This window comes from Larimichthys crocea, chromosome XIII, assembly GCF_000972845.2.
Source record: "Larimichthys crocea isolate SSNF chromosome XIII, L_crocea_2.0, whole genome shotgun sequence".
NCBI lineage: Eukaryota > Metazoa > Chordata > Actinopteri > Sciaenidae > Larimichthys > Larimichthys crocea.
The window spans coordinates 34920641-34941850 of record NC_040023.1 but is presented as its reverse complement, the minus strand read 5'-3'; the positions used below and the strand labels follow the sequence as shown (position 1 = coordinate 34941850).

Genomic DNA, 21210 nt, shown 5'->3' with positions numbered 1-21210 from the left:
GTGGAAAGTCTGACTTACAAACTCACTTCACTTCGCCAGAAATGAAATTACCACGAGTCCGTGAACGCAGGGAGCTTCACCTGTCTGTTCGACCCACACTGCTTACGGTTTAACAGGCAGCCCCAATCAGCCCTCACTCCAAAGTGGCAACGGTCAGCCTGATTAACCCTCTGATATCAGGATTTATGCTGGAGCCAAGATATTTAGTCTAGCTGCTAACTGTCTTCATCCCAAAGACCTCCACACCCACACCGGCCTGATTGTAAGGACACTTACTCGCGGATACTCGTGGAAACGCTCTGGATAATGAAAGCGAGTTGCTAGAAGATATTTCTTAAACTTTTGCTGCTGAGGAAATGTTGAATCTTTCGAGTCTACATCAACCTGCAGGAGCTTCCCTCTGTGAACTTGGCGTGTCCAGCCTCAGTCCTCAGAAAGTAAACAAAGTCTTATTGACATGTCTGCACTTTGAATCAATTTGTCTTTTATGTAATCGATTCAGATAGCAACTTCCACACGAGCCACAGTATCATGAAAAAGAGAATAAAAGATTTCAGGGCGCTATTTTTGGAGCATCCAAATCAACACGAATTAACATGTAAAAGACAGTTAACCAGGTTATTTGTGTTTACTCTCCAACGTTCAGCATCGTAATCAGATTTCTCCAACAGGTTATATTAGTTCATACTCAGTTTACTTTGGGTTTAATTAATTTGGTCTCAAGGACACACAGATACCCGTATCGATTTTTCATGCCAATGCCCAGTGATCACAGTGATACGTTGAGAAACACCTGTTTGATTTTCAGGTTTCAAAAACGCAGAGTCATCCTGTTTGTCGGGTTCTCTTCATCTCGATGGAAAACATGTTTTCGTTCTTTGACTTTGTTACATAGTTCACTGATGTGATTTATTGAAGTTCGCTCACGACAGACAGCGATATGAAGAAACGCCGCAACGATAGATTGATCAGTCGATCGTCAGAATATGATTTAGCAAGTATTATGATAACAAATTAAGACTGTTTGCACTGTTTGCAGTCTCTGTAATGTGAGGATCTGCTGTAAACTGAATATCTTTGTCACGTGAAGGCAAATCAGCAGGTTAATTGATAATTAATATCAGGCAGATAATACTGTAATTCTTTCTGTGACATAAATTCTTCAGATCTTTCTTTACATTACATGGTTAATTTGTCCGATATGGATCAACGAATGCTTCAAAATGAAGTCCAATTAGATCACATTCTCTGAGTTATGTTCTCAAAAAGAAAACATTAAAACACACGGCGTGACAATAATCATGTCTAATCTGCCCTGTGTGGTGATGGTGGGAGTTAAAAATACTCGAGTTAAAAGCGGAGCGGTGTAATAGAGTAAAAAGCATCCCGAGACGATGTTCTCAGTCACCTCAAAATCATGTCGGGCAGCTCTCGGCGAGCCGCGGGCAGACGGTCTAAAAAACACAGCTTCTGTTGAGCCAGATTCTGCACCGACACACAGCGGCAGCGGACTTTCATCCAGAACTATGCGGACTAGACGGCGGGCAGCTTGATGTACCACTGACACAAATAAACATCAGCGCAGGCCACAAATAAATACCTCTCTTCCGGTGTGCTGTGTGGCAGCCGAGCATCTGGCACGTGCATCAGTGAGCCAACACACATGGAAATATGCCGAGCCACAAAGTGTGGAAATACCGTATCCGGTATATATATTTTTTTTATTTCTGTTTTTTATAGTGACGCTGTAGGACGTTTGCTGCTTCAGAGCCATGACTATATACAGCTTGTTGCTGTGAGAGCTCCGGGTTAAGACCACAGCCCTCTGGAGACCACGGCCTCTCACATCTGCACAGCTCTAAACCAGCTGGATGTAACTCAAAAATAATTGCTTCCTCCACAACGTCCAGGAAAGCATGATGTGTGTGCTATCTTCACGATTCCTCCCTGCAGGGATGGCAACTAAATCAACATTTTACAACCATTTATCATCAGCTCGCTTTGTAGTTTTTTTTTCTGTTGTTTTTTTTTGGTCCGTATTATCTGAGGGACACTTGAAAGAGGACGTGGAGAGATGGTTCATCTCGGTGCTGGTAGGTAGCTGAGTTATGTCGGAAAAGGAAATCGACTTAACGCTGGAAACACAAGAGAAGACGTGCATGGAACGAGGATGAGGATGGAAGCAGCTTCTTTAGCGTGTTTAACTGCTGGAAACATACGTAAACCTGTGTGTGTGTGATCAGTGGAGAGGGGGATTGTCCTGCAGGCATGGTTTTACAAGTTTCTAATGACGTTTTAATACTTTTATTCCACCAGGGAAAAGTGGCCAGTATTCAAATCCATAGTAAACAGCACGAATCCAAGCTGACCGCAGCCACTTTGCTCCTTTTTTAAGCCTACAGAGGGACGAGTGTTCCTTACTTAAATGATCACGTTAAAAACTGCTCGGTGTCTACTACCACATCCAAAAAACTCAACATTTGTTACTACGTAATAAAGAGTACAGAAACTACACGGCAGCGAACGCTTGGCAAAACAACCACTGCCAAAAGAAACATGAATAATGTGAAAAAGATCCAATAAACTCGACTTATTAGCCATGAAACCCGATCTGTCTTTTGCGGGCCGCGTGCGTCAGTGTGAGTGCTCGTACCGTGAGCGCTACGGTGGACCCAGTAGAAGCAGAAGTCGACGCCCAAGAAGGTGAACCACCAGGTCCAGGCGCTGTCCCAGGGAAGCTCCAGCAGGCGGTACCGGTCCCACACGTACATGTAAGCAGACAGCTCGCAGCCTCTCATGAACAACCTGAGGGAGGAACAGATCCACTTATCTATTCTTTTATATGCTGGAGGATCAAATATCAAACGTTGATGCTCCAACCGTCGCTGAATCTTAAATGGAGTTATGAGACCATGCTGGAGAGCTGCCACGTCTATCTTAGCTGTTCTCCATTTCAAAGTCCACATTTTGAGACAGACTACATAATAACGTCCTATTCAAAATGCAAAATTTAGGTCACAACCCTTCTATTTTGGACCTTTTTTTTGGTCTTCACAATCCCTGAATCCAGTACACCCAATTCTAAGCTAGTGTAAATGAGTCTAGCCATGCCTTGTCTCATGTCCGCAGGCGCCTAAGTTTGATTTCAGGAGCGGTGAGCTATGTAAATGCTGTGTAAACCTGTGTATTGTTAATGCACCATCTGTTGGATAATGTTGTATTTACTACCTTTGATGCATGTCATTCCCCATCTATCTTTCTCTCAGGTGTTCTTTTCAGGTCGCATACAGCTGCAGCAGGACAGTCATAAAAGTTTACATCCTACATCTTTCCCTAAACACTTTTCCTTTACCTCGATGGAAAATGTCACGAGGTCAAGGAAGCAAGTGAAGGAGAAAAGAATCTGCCTGAGCTTCTAAACGTTACTGACGTGGTTTCTGACGCTTTCATAATGGTACCCGAAAGAAAAGGAAACACTGAAGCGCCTTTCTTTAGCAGACTAAAGGGCAGCTTTGAGCTCATGGTGAGACGACTTTAATCTTCTCTGGACTGCGGTGGATGGCAGTAAGTGGACAACGTTCAGAGAGACTTAAGTGAAACTAATTAAACTCATAAAAGTGAGGGGAACGTGTCTCCGTCCACCCCCAGAGGTAATGATGCCCTTATGTACCACTTGACACACCTACTTCCTGTCGTTTCCATCAAGTTACCTCACTTTACAAGATCCTTTAATCGGCAACATTTGAAGCTACAGCAACCAAGAAAAACAGGAAAGTCAGCTATGATAACATAAATACCTGATGAGTCAAGAAGCGCATTACTTTTTATTGTATCACAGAGTTTGAGCTCCTTAAACACTCACAGTGGGAGTCTGGAGGTCATCCCAGCAGATATGGAGGTGAGTCCATCACTGATGGTGACTACCGAGGCTCCGGTCTTCAGCACGCCCACCACCAGCTCCAGCATTATCAGCCCTACAAAGAAAGGAGTGGCCTGCACACACACAGACACACACACACACACACATGCAGAGAATCATGATTCAGCACTGGTACAAACTGTGAAAACAAGACAGTTTCAAGTGCACCACTAATATTTGTCCTGGCAGACGAGCTGAAAGCTCGCAGGGCTTTCATGTCTTTGATCCGTGATGTTTGTTTCACTGTGCAAGGCCGGAGCAGCGGGTCTAAAGCCACAGTGTATTGGCATGTATTGGAGATGGCAAACATTTGTCCGAGCTGGGCTGCAGCGGAGGTAAGATATGATCTCACTGGTCGAGTTAAAAACGTTGGCGCTGACAAACCGCATATTTTCATACTTCGAGCTGTCAGGTGGAAGCCAGACAAAACAAAGGGGAGAACGCGTCAAACAACGAAATCCAATTGTCTTGACGCTGACTGACAAAATAAAAAAGTAATCTCGTCTCTTGGCGGTTTAGTGAATTACACAAATGATGCTATGCATAGCTACCTCCCTCTACTGGTTAAAACGTGGCTATTGCATCTGAATTTTGCTATTGGCTGATTTTGGAGGCTGGTGACATCCCCCAACGTCCTACCCCATCTCCTCATGGTTACCCTGAGTAGCCATGATGACGAAACTGTCTGTCTGTCTCTTTCAGGGTTATGCCTAGTCAGGCACGGTATTGGTTGAAGATGCAGTCACATCTCCCTTACTGAAAACTCTTTCTCCATATCTATATTATATTAATATATTATAGTTAATTTATGATTTGCTGCTGCTGTGCATCTGTGTCTCTCTATCTCTATCACAGGTTCCACTGCTGCTGTAATCATTTTATCAGTCATTGTAATTGTACAGTATGTTTGTGTTGATTTGTTCTGTACACGTGACATCTATTGCACGTCTGTCTGTCCTGGGAGAGGGATCCCTCCTCTGTGGCTCTTCCTGAGGTTTCTTCCACATTTTTTCCCTGTTAAAAGTTTTTCCTCACTCGAACCGAGGGTCTAAGGACAGAGGGTGTCACTCCCTGTACAGATTGTAAAGCCCTCTGAGGCAAATGTACTTTGTGACTTTGGGCTATACAAATAAAATCTGATTTGATTTCGATTTGACAATGATGTATTTATCAGGTAAAGCAAGCTCGCTACCTGAATAATTCAGTGTAAGAAGAAAATAAAGTCATTTATTTTTTACTCAAAGGTTCGTCTTTGCTGCACTTGATGCTGAACGTTAACTACAGAGGTTTATGATGACGACAAACGGCTCTACAGATACCCATGATCCTTGCCTGCTGTTGCTAAGCAGAAGAAGTGAGTCAGAGGTGTGAATCAGAGCGAGTCTTTCCAAATTCAAATCTTCCAAAGTCTTGTCATTTAAGCTGCAAGCAAAACTTGATTTCAGAACGCGTTTCAGGTTTCAATAATAGTTGCAATATTTCAGCTCGGTGATTGTTTCCCATAGAAATGCTAACTTCTTTAAAAACAGGCCTTGAAAGAACCAGACATTTTCTAAAGACAGCTGCTTGGTTTCATGTCCATCCAAGCCTTGGAGGGACAGGGAGGGTCAGCCATCTTATGTCTAATGTCGTATGTCTACGCAGAAAAAGAACAGGACGTAAACTTCTTGAACCCAAAATAACTTTTTTCCACTCTGCAATTCTATAAGTGAAAATATAAAGTTTAAAAAGGTGTGGCTCCATCACAAGACTGACCTCCGCCCGGGCTGCAGATCTCCTCACTGTGTTTGGTGGTATAGTAAAGACTATATATTAACTTCAGTTAAATTAAGAAGTTTGTCTTCCTTAAAAAATGTTTTTTCTGTATCACCGACCTCACATGTTGCAGCAATGTGGCTGACAAATGTGTGATCCATCAAGACAAACAAGCAGAGGCTGTTTTTAATTATAACCAGCACAAGATGCCACATGACTTTCAAACAAAATTCAAACTTCTACTTTCCAAAAAAGTTGGAAGTGGGTCACATTTCAGCTTCGACTAAATAAATGGTAATCTCTAACCAAACAGTCAGTGACAGGCCTCTGTTCTAACTGCGCTGGAAACATGTAATAACCTCTTAATGGGTCTGTCAAACATGGAACCAATTAGCGAGGGACATAGTTAGCAAACAGGTCACGACTGCGACTTCAGCGGCGTGTCGGACCTGCTGGTTAGTTTTCAGCTCAAAGGCGCTCATTGACCAAGTGACTGCAGTCGTAACTGGGACACATGGGCCCTGCCAAAGGAATGAAGGGCGTGACGGGACCACAGAGGAGCACATCTGCAGGTGGGGAGGGAGCGAGGGAGGGAGGAAGTGTGTGTGTGTGTGCATATCCACATGCAGGTGTGTGAATGCGTGTGCACGAGCAAGAGGCGAGAGCGCCACCAGGGACCCGCGATCACACGCAACGCTCCCAACATCTGGCAGCAGGGCTTGCAGCTAACAAATGGGCTCGCAGCGCAGGCAAGACCTCCTCCAAACCCGCTGAGAGAGAGATTATCATTCTGGACACCGGCCTAAAAACCTCCCCTCCTTTATTCTTCTCCTGTCTTGCAGATAGTTTTACCTCCTCGGCCCAGCGCTCTTGACAGCTCGGGACAAAATTATTCAGCAAGCCGATTCTCACGGCGGGGAAAAAAGCTTTGTTATTGTTGTTTCTTCAGCCTTTTCATGGCTGTAGTTCAGAATCTTTGAGTCAGATATTTTTAAGTCTCTCTTTTTTGATCTCGCATTAACTGAAAATCTTTTTATGGACCAAAAAAAAAAAAAACTAAACAAAAATCACACGACAGAATGACTATTTTATAAGCTGCATGCTCACATCCTGTGTGGATTGTTTGTTGTGGCATCTAATAATTTTATTTTCTTCTGGATTACATGGAACATGACATTTGTGGACCAGATGTTTGCATTTTCCCAAACAAACTTTTTCTTTTTTTTTTATAAGGTCACGGATGACTTACGTTGGCTGCAAACACGCAGGCTGACAATACACTTTAATCACGCTGTCTGAGAGAAATATTGTGTTTGCATTGAAATCACCGAATAGCTGAGAGACCTGGAAACTACCCACAAAGCCATAATTCCAAACAACTCCAAAATTAGACGATTGTGTTTTGTTTTTTCCAATTAATCTGGCCTGTTGGGATCAGAGTGTGGCAGTTTGTGCAGAACAATTAATGACACAACACACACACACACACACCCATGCAAACTTTTATCGCCATCGAGCCCTGCAGCAATAACAAATTTGTTTAATCAGGGGTTGGTAGTGGATTATAAGGACTCCTGCTGTGGGGGTAATTGTTCTCCTCCCCTGATGTGCCCCATAAAACCTCATGACAAACATGTGCTGGTAAACCTGCACCAGACATTCGCCATAATAAACGACAGCTCAGACACTGTAAACTGACAGTGAGATGCAGAAGAAACCCCAAACTAGGGTATAAACACTGTGCATTAGGTAGCCGTGGGAAATTACTGAGCAGATTTCAGTAGACTTTAGACGTCTAGAAGAAGTTAGATTTAATATATAATCAGAATATCTTCATGAAATACAGTTTACTGCCTGAAGTTTCTCATAGTTCAGACACAAGGGGAATAAAGTGCGACAAAACTGAAGCATTATGGTTGTTTTAGTGGTTTTGTGTGTCTGACTTGTCTTACTGCATACATGTGATTTATGATCTTAATCTCACACTGAATAAATTAACCTCCCTAACTTTGCAGAATACAAAACATCCGTTAAATATCACCATTCTGAGGAAACTTAAAGGTCCAGTGTTCAGGATTTAGTGCCATCTAGCTAGAAGTGTAGTGGCTGATTGCAACCCCCTCCACTCGGCCCTAACTACGGTGTAATATTATGTTCAGGTGATTTTACACTAATCCAAACACAGTTTTGAATATTATATTTAATTTCTGCCATGTTTTGTAAATAGAGCCCCCTAAATGTGACACACTTGACCTTTAAACTTTAAAGTTTCTCTGTAAAAACAAACTATTTGTTTGGTTTGGCTTGATTACATAATGACATTTGGTCACTGTGAAAAGGGAAAGAGGTTTCTTACACCTTCAGCTGCTGTTTTATTACAGTTGCCCTTAGTGTTTCTCCCATAACAGCACAGGCCTGGTAGCCCACCATGCAAAAAATATTTTTTAATGCCCAAATGATCAGAAAATACTGCATTTGGTATTATAGTACTAATAATACTACTGCAGAGAATGAGTTTATGGGATTCAGGTTAGCTAATGTGACCAAGGTGCCACCTCAAAACCAAATACTTTAATTTTTTTTTGCCTAAAATTCTGAGGAGAGTGAGGAAACGGTAACAGGTAAGAGAAGACTGAAGAGAGAGGGAAACAAAACAACTCATTTAAAGTTTACGGAAGTGCCGAACGTGAGCTGAACTTTGACCGCGCTGCTGTGAAGTGTGAACTTACACAACACCGGTTTGAACTGTGAACACAATGAACACACCTCACGATGACTGCTGACAGAAATATCAAACCCATCCTCAAGTCTAAGAACTTAAACACGGACATAATTTATCGTGGTGAAAACAGACCTCGGGAACCGGCTGTGAGGAGAGCACTGCATGAAGATCTCAACAAACGTGCCTCCTGCGGTGAAATTTCCAAATCATTTCCAATTTTTCCATCATGACATATTTTTTTTCCCCCTCCAAGCCAAGGAGGATAAAGTGCAGCGATAAATCATGCACGCGGCGTTTTGGTCATCAGTTACACAACTTATGTTTAAACCTCTCCTTGCGTTTTAACTGTTTTAAGTTCTCAACAAAAATACAGACATGAAAGACACTGAACCTTAAAGGAAATGACACCTCGTGTTTTCTGATTTACTGTTGTGTGTTTTGCGCTTCAGGGCACCGTACTTGATAAACTATTGAACAATTAAAAAAATCGAGGAAATAATCTGCAGATTAATCGCTGATGTAAATAATTCCTTATTTTTGGGGACTTTCATTTTCATACCGCTCCAGAAAGATGTGGACCATGGACCTGAAGCCTGGCTGCTTAAACAAGCCATCTGTAACAGCTCCCACCTGTCAATCAAAGCGTCCACGCTCTTAATCCTGCATAACTTTAAGCCTTAATATAATGTGAACAGGTGAGTTGTATATAAATTCACCCTCAGGACAGTTGTCATGAACGGGGAAATTAGCTACAGAGACCAAAACTGTTTTTTGTACCAGGCTGTAAACATGTTTATTTCTGCTGTGAAGTTGGACATTTGAACATGGGGACTTATGGAGACTGACTCACTTCTGGAGCCAGCCTCAAGTGGACGTTTGAGGAACTGCAGTTTTTTGGCACTTCCACATTGGCTTCACTTCACAGCCACGGAGGTTGCTGTTACTATCATCATTTTTAATTAAACTACATCTTATTTTATCAATTAATGAATTTATAGTTTTGTCTACAGAATAAAACAATCTCAAATTTGACTCATGTTGCTGTTTTTACCAGTCGAAGGCTCAAAAATAATCTATTTACTGTCTGATAACACAAACAAAAGCAACAAATCTTTAATACTTTAAATATTTGAGCAGGGTTAACTAGTGAATTTCTGCATTTTCACTTCAGTTTCAGGTTTATTGGTCATTTGTAGGTGAACACAGGGTCAACAGTGCAATGTGAAACACAGGTCAGCATTAGTAACAGTAACAGTGCTAGACACAGAAGATAAAAACAAGATAATACAATAGTTTCCCCCCCGGTGTCTGTGGGGGTCTCTCGAGTACTCCAGCTTCCTTCCACAGACACACAGGTAACAGGTTAATTGGTGACTCTAAACTGCACGCTTGAATGGTTGTGTCTCATGACAAAAACAATGAACTGATTTATTATATGTTGTGATTTCCTCTTGTGTTTTGCACTTCACAGATGAGTTCTTTTTGAACTGCTAACCTGTCTGCAGCAGGAGCTTTGCCTCCTTCCTCCAGGTGACAGTAGAAGCTCACCTGAGGTGTCTTTGCACAGAGGTGTGGTGGATGGTTAAGGGGGACCTTTATACAACAAATCAGCACATATTCCGTGACAGTGTGTGAGACTCACCTCATGCACATACTTAGGGACGTCTTCCACCTTCTCAAAAGAAGACTCGTTCGGTGTGAGCATTGCAAACATGACCCGGAGCCCCGTGGACACCGAGCCGAGCTCCACAGCTGCAGCCATGGTCAAAACACGGTGCACTCCGCCGCTGCTGCTGCTCCAGGTGAGTTACAGGTGCTGCCTGTGCAGGTAGCTCACACCGGGGTCAGACTCGGATCTATCCGCCGTTTAACGAGCTTGTTTTTCTTCCGCTCAGTTAAGTAGGTCAGTTACTTAACAGCTGATGAGCATGAAACTTCTCAGCGTGCACACACGTTAAAGCTGCAGGATCCTCTCTGACTGTGTGCGTTGACTTTTCACGCACTTCGAGACAGAGAGGTGCCCTGTCACTTTATCTCGCGAGAGTTTGACACGAGCAGCCTTGCAGGAGTTGTAAACACAGGGAGCGTGGAGGTTTACCCAAGGTCAACGTATCCATCTGTGCACATGCACATCCACACTCTGCAACGCCCTTTGTGTCGTGTGCATGCGTGATTTAGATGCAAGACTAGAGTGAGTATTAAAAGTATAAAGTCCTCAATAAAGTCAAGTCAAATGTCTTTAAGGTGCATTAAAAAAAACTATATATATATATTTACTGCAAACCTTTAAACTCCAGCACTATATGATCTTCAACATCTAACTTTATAACAGAGGTAATACACCCTAAAATATATTTTTATTCTGCTAAATTAAATGTAAGCACGAGTCGATGACTTGACCTTATTATGTACTTGGATCAAATATACTAAGTGTTAGTACTTTGTGGCAGAAAGAAGTAAAAAGTACAAGTATAAGCTTTAGTATTAAAGTATAAGTGTAAGTTTCAGTATTAATGTACTTAGTTTTAGACTATTCTTGATACTTTTCAGTATATCCAAGTATACTTCACTCACTATACTTTACTTAATTATATAAAATACAGTATATAAAAAGTAAACTTCAAGTACACTGCCTCAGTTTTAGTATAAAATAAAAAAGTAAACTACACTTGAATAAACGAGGGTAGGATTTAAAAAAAAAGTAAAGTTCCCCCTCAGCACAGTGTCCTCCCCACATGACTTCTAATTTTAACCACACACCAAAAAAAAGTCTGTTTTTATTATTATTTTGTTTAATTTAAAGGTCCAGTGTGTAAAATTAGAGAGTATTTCTCTGTAGTAATATAATATAATATACATAAGTATGTTTTCATTTGTGTATAATCACCTGAAAATAAGAACTGTTGTGTTTCTGTTTTCTTAAAATTAGTTTTTTATTTATATCTACAGTGAGAGCGGGTCCTCTTCCATGGCGTCCACCATTTTGAACCACCATTTTTGTACAGTAGCCCAGAACAGACAAACTACAACTGATCTAGATATTACCTTACAGAAACATATTGCGGCACACGGGAAACATCTTAATTTATCAATATCACATTATAACATGAAACACTTCCCGACAATATAAACAATAACAATAAATTATCGCATTTTAACGTGATTTCACGTTATGAAGTGATGGTGGATTATTGTTTTAGCTGTGAGGTCATATACGTATGTACGTCCATGTTTTATACTGTCTATGGGTGACATCACGTATACGTATGTACGTCCACGCTTTATACTGTCTATGGGTGACGTCATGTATACGTATGTACGTCCAAGTTTTATACTGTCTATGAGTGACGTCATGTATACGTATGTACGTCCACGTTTTATACTGTCTATGGGTGACGTCGCGTATACGTATGCACGTCCACGTTTTATACTGTCTATGGGTGACGTCACGTATACGTATGTACGTCCACGTTTTATACTATCTATGGGTGACATAGCGTATACGTATGTACGTCCATGTTTTATACTGTCTATGGGTGATGTCACGTATACGTATGTACGTCCAGGTTTTATACTGTCTTTGGGTGACATCGCGTATACGTATGTGAATTTTCCGGTTAGCTTAGGATGGTAGTTAACCTATCTAGTCAGCTGGTTCGCTCGGCTATATTAATTGATTCACTTTGAGAGGCCCTACACCAATTATTAATGACCTGGACTTACCTGGACTTCCATACTCACACGCAACTTCATATATATATAAACTCAATCATTGTAGATCGAGGCTAATCTACAATGACTGGCCTCGCTTGGTTACACATTGGTATGGCACTTGATTACTTAGTCGCCCTCTACAAGATACGAGGCCTGGCCTGATATCTGCTCTTAGCGTGAGTTGGGGTAATAAAATGATGTCACCTGTTGGAGGGATCAGTAGATTTATGATGGCACACTGCAATGATCCAAACGTTTGGCACACCAGGACAGCTGACTCTCTCTTCACACGTGGAATTAAATGCACATATTGAAAGTTTAAAGTTGTTGTTGTTGTTCTTTTCTATTAAACAGCCGACGCTCCAGGTGAAGTTGGACGAAGTTGGAGGTAAGCGTGATGTGACTCATGCATGTAAGTTTATAGTCTAACTTGGGCTGATTGTGCATAGTGGAGGAGGTGAGCATCCACCATAATTGTGAATACTTTGCACTGAAGTACAGTTGCATCCTGTGGGGCAGAAGGGGGGGAAAAAAACTTTCACATGCGGTGTGAGGTTCCTGCTCCACAAATTAGAATGCACAATCACAATGTGGTGAAAGATGAGATCAAGTCATGAAATTATTTTCAACTGGATTTTGTAACACAATCTGATCCTTTGCGGGTTCTCTCTCTCTCTCTCTCTCTTGGCAGGAGTCCCGAGCGTGCCCTGAGGCAAAGGTGAATTTAGCATGCAACCCCATCACCAGCTTTCTACACTTTCTGCAATGTTTAATTCATCACGGCTTCATTTCACGAAACACACACACAGACACACACACACACATCAGCCTGGATTCATACGTGGAAAAAAAAAAATCATATGGGATTTCATTTACCACTGGTTAAAGTTTATTCAATCTGCAATTCTCCCTGAAAGGATTTAATAAAATACTTATTTCAGGTTTCAGATTTGTTTACAAAATGTCATCTCCAGGCAAACAAAGAACTGTCAGTGTTTATTACTGCGTGAGCTGAATAGAGTGGGTATAAAATTATCGTTTAAGGTAGAGACAATACTGAGATTTATTTACAGATCATTTATATTAGCGAGGCAAATTAGATTCCCTGGCACGTGATTTGATCAATTACATCGTAATTTACATTTTTATACAGTATAGACGGACTGAAGTGCAGACTGCATGTTCAACAGTGCAAATCAAAGCATTAGCCTGCTTCTCTGAAGGCGCACAACATGGAATGTTTACAACAGTTTGACTAAATATGATTTCCCAAATGTTAAAGTGAGTTTTTTTTTATCTTAAATTCTTTTTTTTAACCAATGGCCGTGGTTTTGAATTTATGTCAACATCCTCCGTTTGCCTGAAGCGTGATGACTGAATTACGCAACACATTTTTTCTCTGTACATTTGTACACTTGTTTAGCATCGTTGTATGACGATGGCGAATCAGCAAACAGCAGTCCTTCTAAGGACGGTCCTGAGGCAGAGGCAGGGCCTTTACTCTGACGGGGAGGGGAGGACGAAGTGTGTGTGTGTGTGTGCATCATAAGTGAGCGTGCTCGGAGCTCTGGTCGCTGTCGTGACTGTCCTCGTTGGCTAAGGAGTCCGTCGAGTGGTGGAGCGACGCGATGCCAGAGAACTCCGACGGCAGCAACGTCCCCTTTTTCACATTCACCAGTTCTTTCTCTCGAGCGGCCGCCCCCTGCTGGCCGCCTTTCACCCTTTTCCACTTCATCCTCCTGTTCTGGAACCACACCTTCACCTACAGGGGGGTGGGAAGGTGAAGCGAGACAGAAAGTGTCAAGGAGAGAGCAAAACAGTCACCCAAAAATAATCAAAAAGCAATTAGGAAGCCTTACTGCCTCGACGGCAACCTCCTCTAGAGGTTTGGCAGCTATTCCTACAGCGCCAATTATGTGTGGATGTAGTGTTCCATCTGCCACTTGGCGTCTACCTGTTTTTCCCTGACTCAACAGCCTCGGCCGTATTTACGTCTCTCAGATTGATGATTAAGCTGTTGCTTAAAACGGTTTACACGTCAAGTAGCAGCAGCAGCAGAGGCCCTCTGAGTGTCGACACATGCGGGGGGGAGGAAAGAGAGGCGGGGGTGTCACGCAAGGGTAGAGCGGGTTTATTTTTGGGGAGTGTCATTCCGGACGGAGGGAAGGGGGGGACCGAGCGGTCACATGGTCAGGAAGTTAGTTGACAGCACAAACGTTTGTCTTAAACGTCAGGGGCGTACGCCACGCCACGAGTATCACCTCGGATTCTTTACAAGCCTCGGGGCCTTTTCTGAGAGCCGGAGAGAGGTGGAAGAGGTGGAAGAGGGGTGGGTGGATGAGTGGCGAGAGTCCAGCAAAGGATCACTTATATGTGTCAGGCTCTAATGTCAAACCGAACATGTGATCCTCCGAGGTTTACGTGCGCACACGCACTATTTAAACTCAGCGGCACTGTCCCTGTACGGCTCGACTTTACACCTGTAGTGGCACTATTCGATCGCAAGGCGTCAAAGGCCTCAGCGCCCATTTTTAGCCTCTGATAGAAGAAGAACCACAGATCCGCTGGTTTAAAACGACTCGATTTAAAATGTGCTTTAAAGGACAAGCCCTGAATTGGTGTGATTTGGTTTGCAATTCAAAAAGACTGGTTGAAATTGGCAGCAATCGACAGTAAAAGACCGTAAAATATGCCATGAAGTATGTATCGCCATTTTAAGGGAATTTATTCAAAATAAAGCAGTAATTAATGTTAATTATACAGTAAAACACTGAATAAAGCAGTAATTAATGTTAATTATACAGTAAAACACTGTGATATTTAATGGCATATTTTACTGTTGTTTAAAAATGTGGATTTGTGTGTGAAATCAGCAGCTCTAACATCCTTTTACTGTAACATGAGAAAGGGGTTGTAGCGTATTTATTACAGTAAAATTCTGGCACCGTTTCTTTTTCACAGTGTATATGTGTTAAATGCTGTTGAAACAGTAGTTATGTGAATGTAGAGGTTTAATTTTTCAACCTGATTCATGCTTGTTTTGATCCTGACGTTGACACATCTAAAGACGTATGCTTACTGGGCGTTAGTTCAGCCGAAAAACTTTTAATTCATCGGGCGGATTTTTCCCTTTTTTCATGCTGGTTTAAACTCCAAACATGCAAAAAATGTTGACCGTGTGGCTCCACCTCTGCCATCTTTGAAATGACTCCAGCTTTCACAGCCTACAAAGACGTAAAACATCCATCAGATGTCTCCAAACAGCTCACGCGGCGTAAATCGACTGCCTCGGCCAGCTGTTTGCGTTGCCAATATTTACCTCACTATCTATGCGCTGTATATTTTCCCTGACAAAACTGAGGTCACACACACACACACACACACGACTTATGCTGCACGAGCTGAAGAAGAAAATTTCATGCACATTTTTTATGCCGCTCTGAGCCACAAAAAGATTAATTGCAACAGTCTGGGCAGAGGGCTCAAGTGGAATTACAATGGCAAACTGTGTGCTTGGTGGCCCCGCAGAGTTAAACGGCCTGACACGGCGGTATAGAGACGTATTCCTTCAAAGTTTTTTACACCTTTTGTAATTTGAAGCAAAAGCAGACGCGATTTATGACACATTTATCACTTTTTATGTCACACTTTCCACTCCACTTTCAGATTGAGGAGCAAGGGACTAAATGCAACTGTGCAGGTTTAGCACTCGCATTACTTTGAGAGGCCTTTAACACACACACACACATTTTTATTCACTAAGAGAAGCAGATCTCCTTAGATGGACACTTTTATCCGAAGCCTTTGTACATTTTTAGCACGGGGTGGTGGCCTCAAGTGGGAATTGAACCGGAGACCCTGAAAGCGTTACTGACGTTCTCAACTACGGCGAAATAGATCAGAAACCGAGCGATTAATGGCGTTTTGCTACCAGATGTTGAGATACTGCAGGCGGACATTTTAATGTGATTGCAGGAGAAGCAGGTGTAGCTAATAACACGGCTCTGTTACGAAATGGGACGGAGCCGCTGGAGCTGTTAGTTCCACTTTGTTTAAATCAGAACGGTCTACCGGCGTCGTTCTGCACGTACTCGGCTATTATACTTTCTAGTTGAGCGTGACACAAGACGGAAATCTTCACAAGCGCGTCATCAGCTCACACGTGTGTTATCTTTGGGGGTTTTCAAAGCTGTGATCCGCATCACCTGAAGCTCTGTGTTCGTTTCTCACTCCAGCCTGAGCCACGCTGCAAAATATCACTTGGCGAGGTGTCAACTGAACGTGACTTATAGCTTCCAAACGGGTGTCAGAGAACAACAGGCTGTACGACGTTTCCTTCCCCCAGCCATTTGTCTCCTGTTATTTATTTCATGTGCATGCGTTTTACAGCGGCCGGCCCACGCTCGGAGACCAATTTGTGCTCGCAGGGGTAGTGGAGGAGAGGAAGTGACTTGCTAGACAGCAACTTCCTCCAAGCCTCCGTCTCTCTCTCTCTCTCTCTCCCTGCCTCGACTGTGGCCCGCTTGAAAGAATAGACAGGAACATCTGGAATATGATAGTCCCGTCGCACAGCCACATCTGGAGCACAATAGCCCCTCGAACCCAAGTTACAAAAACAACAGTAGCGAGCCCGAAAAGCCTCGTCGCCGTCCCGAGGCCGAGTCTGTTTTCACAACATGGCATTAATGTGCTAATGCACGGCGGAGGAGGAGGTGGTGGGTGTGATGGAGGGGGGGTCAGTAAATGTCTGAACCCCTGTGGGAAACGAGCTGACGGTGTGTGGGGCACGTACTTGTCTCTCGGTGAGGTCGAGGTTGACGGCGATCTCGTAGCGCCTTAGCCTGGTTAGGTAGTTGTGGTGGGCGAACTCGGCCTCCAGCTCTCGGATCTGCTCCTTGGTGAACGCCGTCCTCTCCTTCCTGGGCTTGCTGCTCACGTCTGACTTGTAATTCCCGTCCTGGGACTCTGAAACCAAACACCACACAGGTTTCTGTTCCACTCAGGGCAGATTTATATGCAACAAAAATAAAAATAAGGCAAATGTTATGTGGCAGGTGCAAGTCGGCGGGTGAGGGGGGGGAAGAAAAGAGGGCGAGGTAAGAGAAACAATGGGAGCTGTCAATCACACTTTATTGTTCAGTCATTGTTTATGAAGACTTTAAGTGGCTGGAAGGACTCACGGGCAGCTACACATGTGTCTGACTGTGGCAGCTGGCTCTCAGACTGCCAACATGGGTTTAATTTGTCTTGGAGGAATCTGCTGCTACAAATGTATTTTTAAATATGGAACAAAAAGGTTTGCAGGGTACATAAAATATATTTTCTAGTTTCTTTTTTTTATTGTTTTCTCAGATTTTGATTCATATTTTCTTTGCAGATTTAAGAAAACAATAAAATTCCTGTAGTCTGGTAAATTGCAGGCAAAGGCCTTCGAAAACTTACATAACCTAAAAAGTTACCTGAAAATGTTGCAGATGAAATGTAGCATCCTTCAAAATAAAACAAACTCGATGTGTGAGCACCGAATGCCAGGCACATGCTCGCAACATATGGATTTATTGACATTTGAAATGTGGCGTGAACGTATGATAAAAATTTAGGATCAGAAATCCCCCCGGCACATGTCATCCCCACTTCAGCTCATCATCATCATCGTCGTCGTCGTGGAAAAAAAAAAAAAAAAAGCTTTTTGTTTTTTTGCCATTTCGAGAAACTTTCCGAAGAAAACACGTACGCTTAATTTGCCCTTTCAAAACTTTCCTATTGTGCGCAGCCCTTCCGTGGTTTCTCTGTTGGACACGCTTCAGTTGCACATTGCACTTGAAGGCAGCGGTGATTGCATGCTAATTCATCTGCGGTCCTGTTCTGTCGTGTGTGTTAATCCAGCAGGGCCCCGGCGTCGAAGCCAAACAGTCGCTCGCACACAAATGGATCGCAGCCCGAAGTCAAAGCAGTGACTATCTCCTCACCTAAGACTTCCACCCCTGTTGGTCAGAAAGACGACCTTCCTTCTAATTAAGAGAGTGTTTTTTCTCAGAGCGAAATAACTCCCTTGAGACGCCGAAGAGAAGAAGCTGCTCTACAAAAAAAAAAAGTTATATTTGTATGGCACTTGCACAGTTTTTGGAGCCAAGGACAAACAGATATATAAACTGCAAGAATTCCCGCATGAATTTTATGAAATGAAACAGATCATTGCTCGACTCGCAGCCTGTGTCCGGCTCCCCCCTTGACCTTGGCCTTTTCCCCTCCCTGTAATTTCAAAACCGGGGCGCTCCAAACAGCGTGTGGCTGATTGAAGCGAGCCTTCAGACGTATTCATCCGCTCCCTCTCGCTCTCTTTCCCTTTCTTTCTGGTAAACACAGACATTGTGTAAAGAGAAATAAAAGAATAACACAGCCAGCTGGTGCAGACCAGCGGGCCCGGAGTTAAAACGAGCGGCGGGCTTTTATGACACAGCCACTACACCACAGCAATTAGGTCCACGCTGTAACTTTCATCTCTCCACAAAAAAGGAGGAATAATATGAGAAAAACACGCGCACCCAGACGGGGCATGTCGTTTAGGGTTCCCAAATGAACCGAGGTCGGCGCAGGAGCGACCCTCTCACAAAGTCTCTCTCTCTGTTTTTGTGTGTTAGTTGTTTTCCAGTCAGTGAAAGTGGTGATTTTTTTTATTTCCCTCCTCTGTAACATATCACAGAATGAACTCGAAGGCACCGACACATCCTCGATGTTTTTCTGGAGCTTCTTCTCCTTCTGAAAGAGGAAGAGAGAGAGTCACCTCACTCCTCCTTTTTTTTTTTTTTTACGACGCTCGCCTCAACAAAATAAGACTTCAAGCACCTTTTATTGTTCCACGCAGAAAACCTAGTAACTTTTTTTTTTTTTAAGAGGGGCGACCACTCCCACGACAGGACGAGCACAGAACACAAATATAACCCAGACGCTCGCTCGCTTGCAAAGTGCAACAACCAACCCCCGGACGCGACGCGACACTCTATAGGGCTGAAAAAACTCTCCAGATTGAACCACAAAAAATGAGCAGGTTCCGCAGAAACCAGACACCCAGAATACCAAAGCAGAGCTGGCTCATCTCATTAGCCCACCCCGCGGCCTTCCTTGAGGAAACAATCACAACCCGAGTATTAGACACAAGAAAGCTGAGATGCTTCATATTTTTTTGCACGCAGAAAAAAAAAAGAGGTGAGCCCCCAGAATGGAAATGAGCTCTCAGGTTTTGTTGTTATTTCTGTATCTAAATTCGGGTTTCTGGTCCAGATGGTGAAACCTAATCAGGCCTCTATCTCATGCAACTGGCAGCGGTGTAATATTTAGACAGCTGATTGAGTCAGCAACCCGGTTAGGGCCCGATAATCAGCGTGATTGGTGTTGAGCGTGGAGAGAATGCACAGCACATGTAATGTATGCAGCAACTATTGTTACAAGGAAAGAGGGATTTGGAGAGCGAGGCTCGGTTTTCCAAAAAAACGGTTTGACAAAGGAGGAAAGGAAATAGGAGGTGGTTTGTTGAATCTGTGGATTCAAATATACAATTGCAACATTTTTTTGTGTGACTAACAGGAAATTTAGCACAAACACACATCGTCCAGGCTCTCAGAAAGTGTGTGAGTCACACATTTTTAAATCCTTAATCCTCGTATTCTTACATATGCATGAATCTGTCATTTTTCAGCACGCAGTTACGACATCTGGAGTTCATGTGAAATCAGTAAGTGGTGTGAATTGTACCCGCTCTTTCTAGTATTTTGTAATATAACCAAAAATTATTGCAAACACATGTTTCCAGCGCAGTTACGTCGTCTATTAATTACACCTCAATCCTGTCACGGTTTGCACACTTGACTTTTTGTGAAAAGCGACAGCCGGGCTCCGTCAGAGAGACTACACCACTCCTCTGGAGGTGACCACCAGCATCCTGTAGCGAAAAGCGATCACACGCGGGGAATATCAAGTCAAGTGCAGGTGATATGCTGTGCACACAAAGAGGCCTTTAAAAGGGTGCAGGATCGCCGCTGACGGGGCTGCAGTCCTCAAATGGATAGCCAGAGCGGTGAGCACACTTTCCCTGGAAAACTTAAGAGCTCTCACTAATATCACGTTCCCTTCGAGAACTCCGGCGACCCGACCCGGCAGTTTGTCATGCAGTGATTGATTATTGTGGTGACTGCAGGTTGGAAATGTCCTGCAGGTTATCAGGGAGGTGTTACTTATTTTGGGTAAAGCCCTGAAAAAGAAGGGGTTTTCTTCACCAGTGTGCAAAGAAATGTTTGTTTTTCCTTTTAGGTATATCTCCAAATTTATGTATATTATTGCACAGGTTATTCAAGGACTGTGTCCCTATGTCAGGACAACGTGTGGTCGGAAAAAAAACAGGATTATCTTCAAAAACGATGCACGTGAGACGACAATTTTTTAAGAGTTGGAGATGAGAACGCCTGAACGTACCTCAGGGGTCAAAGTTGCAAATTTTTACAAAGTCACAAATATCCCAAAAACTAAAAAAAAGTGTCCTTGAAGCTCACAGCACTCACAGCACCACTGTGCAGAACACAGAGTTCAATATGTATATTCATAAATCCATCTGATAAATCTGTATTTATCTTTATGTAATCTGTCTGAAGTGTGTCAGAGCATCGAGTAATAACGGCATAATAACAGTTTATTTGTACGATGATTAAAATAATTTATAATCCTTGTAACTTCAAAAGAATCAATATTGCGTCACACACTTTAATCACTTCCATTTTCATGTCCGTAAACTAGACTGTGATTTATTTTAACTGCAAACATTTAGACAAGAAAAAGAAAAGAAAAAAAAGAAGTCTGTCGGGGTGTTTAGTGTGGCGTGAGGCGCCGGTGTAGTCTTTTACAATCCATGACATTAATTTTTTACTGTGTGCCTCATTTCTCTGCCCTCTGAAGAGCGTCGCGACAAACCAGATGTGTTTTTTTCTTTTTCAGAAAACAAAACACGGCAGATGTTAATGCAGAATCAGACGTGAAAAAAAAAAGGCCACACCGGCGACGGTGTCGGCCTTCTTGCTCCACGCTTCAGCCGACACCTACAAACTGTTGT

General features: G+C 42.9%; 2 protein-coding genes across 2 annotated transcripts in view; both read right to left on the bottom strand.

The window, feature by feature from the left end:
• Window positions 1-10480, bottom strand: part of agmo (alkylglycerol monooxygenase) — a 51195-nt gene extending 40715 nt beyond the window's left edge. The window contains exons 1-3 of the mRNA XM_019279134.2: window positions 10039-10480; window positions 3863-3993; window positions 2654-2805 (exon numbers count right to left, since the gene is read on the bottom strand). Of these exons, the coding sequence (XP_019134679.1) occupies window positions 2654-2805; window positions 3863-3993; window positions 10039-10158 (403 nt within the window). The 5' untranslated portion in view covers window positions 10159-10480. The remainder of the gene's footprint in view (window positions 1-2653; window positions 2806-3862; window positions 3994-10038) is intronic.
• Window positions 10481-13413: 2933 nt separating this feature from the next.
• Window positions 13414-21210, bottom strand: part of meox2a (mesenchyme homeobox 2a) — a 101141-nt gene continuing 93344 nt past the window's right edge. The window contains exons 3-4 of the mRNA XM_027286366.1: window positions 16903-17075; window positions 13414-13872 (exon numbers count right to left, since the gene is read on the bottom strand). Coding sequence (XP_027142167.1) covers window positions 13654-13872; window positions 16903-17075 — 392 coding nt within the window. The 3' untranslated portion in view covers window positions 13414-13653. The remainder of the gene's footprint in view (window positions 13873-16902; window positions 17076-21210) is intronic.